Genomic DNA, 2,589 nt, shown 5'->3' on the forward strand with positions numbered 1-2,589 from the left:
AGCATTTTATACCAGTTTGTAGCCCAACACATTTCCTTCCTTTACATTTTAGTGAGTTGCTCTCAGGGAGGAAACATGAGATTTTGATTCCTGAAGTTCAGACTTATTTTTCAGTAAATTCTTGTCACTTTTTAAAAACAGTGACCTACCTTCAACTCCTATTACCCTGAAAGATTTCACTATCCAAAAAGCTCTGGAYGTTCCCATTTTCACAGCACACAAAGGGTAGTGACGTGAGCATCAGATACCCATTTAAAACTATTGCTTGCATTAAGAAATTAACTGTGGCATGCACAGGGAACTCACAAGTTAAATGTTGTATCTCCCTCCAGAGGAGCCCATGTCCAGGTTTGCACACCCCCCAGCTTGCCAGCCAGATCCCAGGGAGAGGGCTGAGGCCTGACCAAGCACCCAATGGGCTTCAGTGGCACTGCTGTGCCCTTCCTGAGCTCCTATGTGTCCTTTCCTTTAMGGGTTACATTATGGAGACATGACTTAAACATTTTAAATGTCTCAGTTATTTACCATAATGAGCATGATCAAGGCCCTCATGAATGGCCAGACATTAGCAATTAAGTCTCTGCATGTGGGGCAGGGAGGGCCCCATCAGGAACTTCAGTGTGTGTTTGGTGAGGACAGATGGAGCAGAAGCCCTGCCACCTACTGAAAAGGTCCCAGATTTGTTTTTGCTGTTTTCCTGAGCCAGTCTGCTCTACGCTTTTTTTGTCCCTGTGGAAGAAGCACTGCTCCATATAAAACACAAGATTCTACAGCATTAATATGTGAGGCCCACAAATGAAGAGGAAACTAATGGAAGAATTACAAATGTTCACCTGCTTCAAACTGAAAGAGCTCTCCCTCTTCATGCCAGTAAATCTGTTGAGCAGATTTTAACTGCTTTCATTTKCTAAACTTTTATTATGAAGAGGCATATCTGGTTTAATTCAGAGCATGACATGCTTGTATATATTCACCTTTGTTATGAAGTGATCAGTGTTTATTAATTCTGAAGTAGAAAATAAATTTCAAATTGGGCAAATCTGTAGATCCTTGGACTGCTAATCATGAACCTGAATTCTAAAGAAGTAAGACTGATTTTGCAAAAAGTTAACAAGGCTCCAAGTCTAAAAATCCTTTTGAAGTGAGCTACCATTGGAAAGCCTATGAAATAATTATTGACACTCAAGAAGGAGTCTCAGTATAATTATATATATATATATATATATATATATAAAATCCGATAAAATTCATATGTCAGTAGGAGTGCATACTTAAAATAACCATGTTATTGATAAATATCTAACCTTTTTATTTGCAGCTCAAAATTGATGCTGAAATCTGAATTTTCAAAATGCTGAACAGAAAATCGAATGCCTGTGGAGAACTGAGAAAGAAACAAAACAGTAGGTTACTAAGAAATGGTTGATGTCTCCAGGTCAATAAAACAGTACTGTTCAACATCGCATTTCACAGACTTAAACTGGATACTGTTGCTTTTTAAAATCAGTATGAAATAACATCATCTAGTTGTTCTCAGGAAAAAAATACCATCCTGCCTGTGCATGTCACCAGATGGGAAACTTGGCTGGACAAAGGAAAGATCAGAGGAATAGAGAAGCACACTCCCAAGAACACAGCSGTGGGCCCTTCTTCATCCAGACAGTCTTTGCTTTGCTTTGCCAAGCCAAAAGAAAATAATAATTGTCTGGCAGCTCTCATCCCTGCCTCTATCCATGCACATCCATGTCCAGGTCTGCAGGGCTTCCTGGTCCCTGTATTGCCTCTGCACCTGTGAGCTCTGTGCTGCATGCTTTAGGTGTTGTGGGGCTGAATGAGAACATGAGACTAAATTAGTAGCGGTTTTAATTTACTCTTAGTTTGATTCTTCCTTTCCATTGCAGTTCTGTTAAGAGGAATACAGTTTCAAAATTRCATTTGCAGCTCAGTTTGCCACAACCTGGAGTAAGTGACCAGAGGAGATCGTAAAGCATACAGTTCCCAAAATTGAAGAAGACAAGTGCTTCCCCTGGTGCTCCCTTGAATTTATGCAGACCTGGCTTCCTCCCTTTGACAATTTCCATTTGCTTTGCAAGAAGAGCAGGGGTAAGCAGAACAAGTTAATTCAGAAGAGAGAAGGGCTAACTAGAGAAAGGATATACAATAGTCCACGGGTGGGGTCTTTGTAAGCCTCTTGCTGGATATATTTACAGCCTCATCGTGTCAGTGGCAGGTGATTAAGGCGAGATGCTATCTGCCCTCAATGTTAAATTAATAAAATTCTACTGCAATGTTTAAATTATTGTTTTTAATTTGTTTCAACTGCACATTTTAAATCTGGTAATTTTTGAAATTGTGAATTTTGCAATTCCTACAACTTCTCGCTCTCCCTCTACCTTCCCTCTGGCCTGATGGTAGAAGTTTTTGAAGGATAACATGCATATTGTGCTTTCATTTTTTAAAAAATTGTGGTTACACATAGGCGTACTCTCCATGTGGAGAAACAATCTTCCTGAGAAATTAATCAAAAGGCATTAGGAAATGAGGACATCATTCCCTCATGTCTGCCAATATCTAAGTAGATTGCAGGGT

At 39.7% G+C, this 2,589-nt stretch overlaps 1 protein-coding gene across 1 annotated transcript in view; it reads right to left on the bottom strand.

Moving 5' to 3' along the window:
* Positions 1 to 2,589, bottom strand: part of ITGA8 (integrin subunit alpha 8) — a 108,038-nt gene that overhangs the window by 41,134 nt on the left and 64,315 nt on the right. Inside the window, exon 22 of the mRNA XM_057383274.1 lies at positions 1,305 to 1,384. Coding sequence (XP_057239257.1) covers positions 1,305 to 1,384 — 80 coding nt within the window. The remainder of the gene's footprint in view (positions 1 to 1,304; positions 1,385 to 2,589) is intronic.

The sequence above is a fragment of the Malurus melanocephalus genome, unplaced genomic scaffold (assembly GCF_030028575.1).
Source record: "Malurus melanocephalus ecotype Western Australia unplaced genomic scaffold, MMel_1.1 scaffold_14, whole genome shotgun sequence".
Lineage (NCBI taxonomy): Eukaryota > Metazoa > Chordata > Aves > Passeriformes > Maluridae > Malurus > Malurus melanocephalus.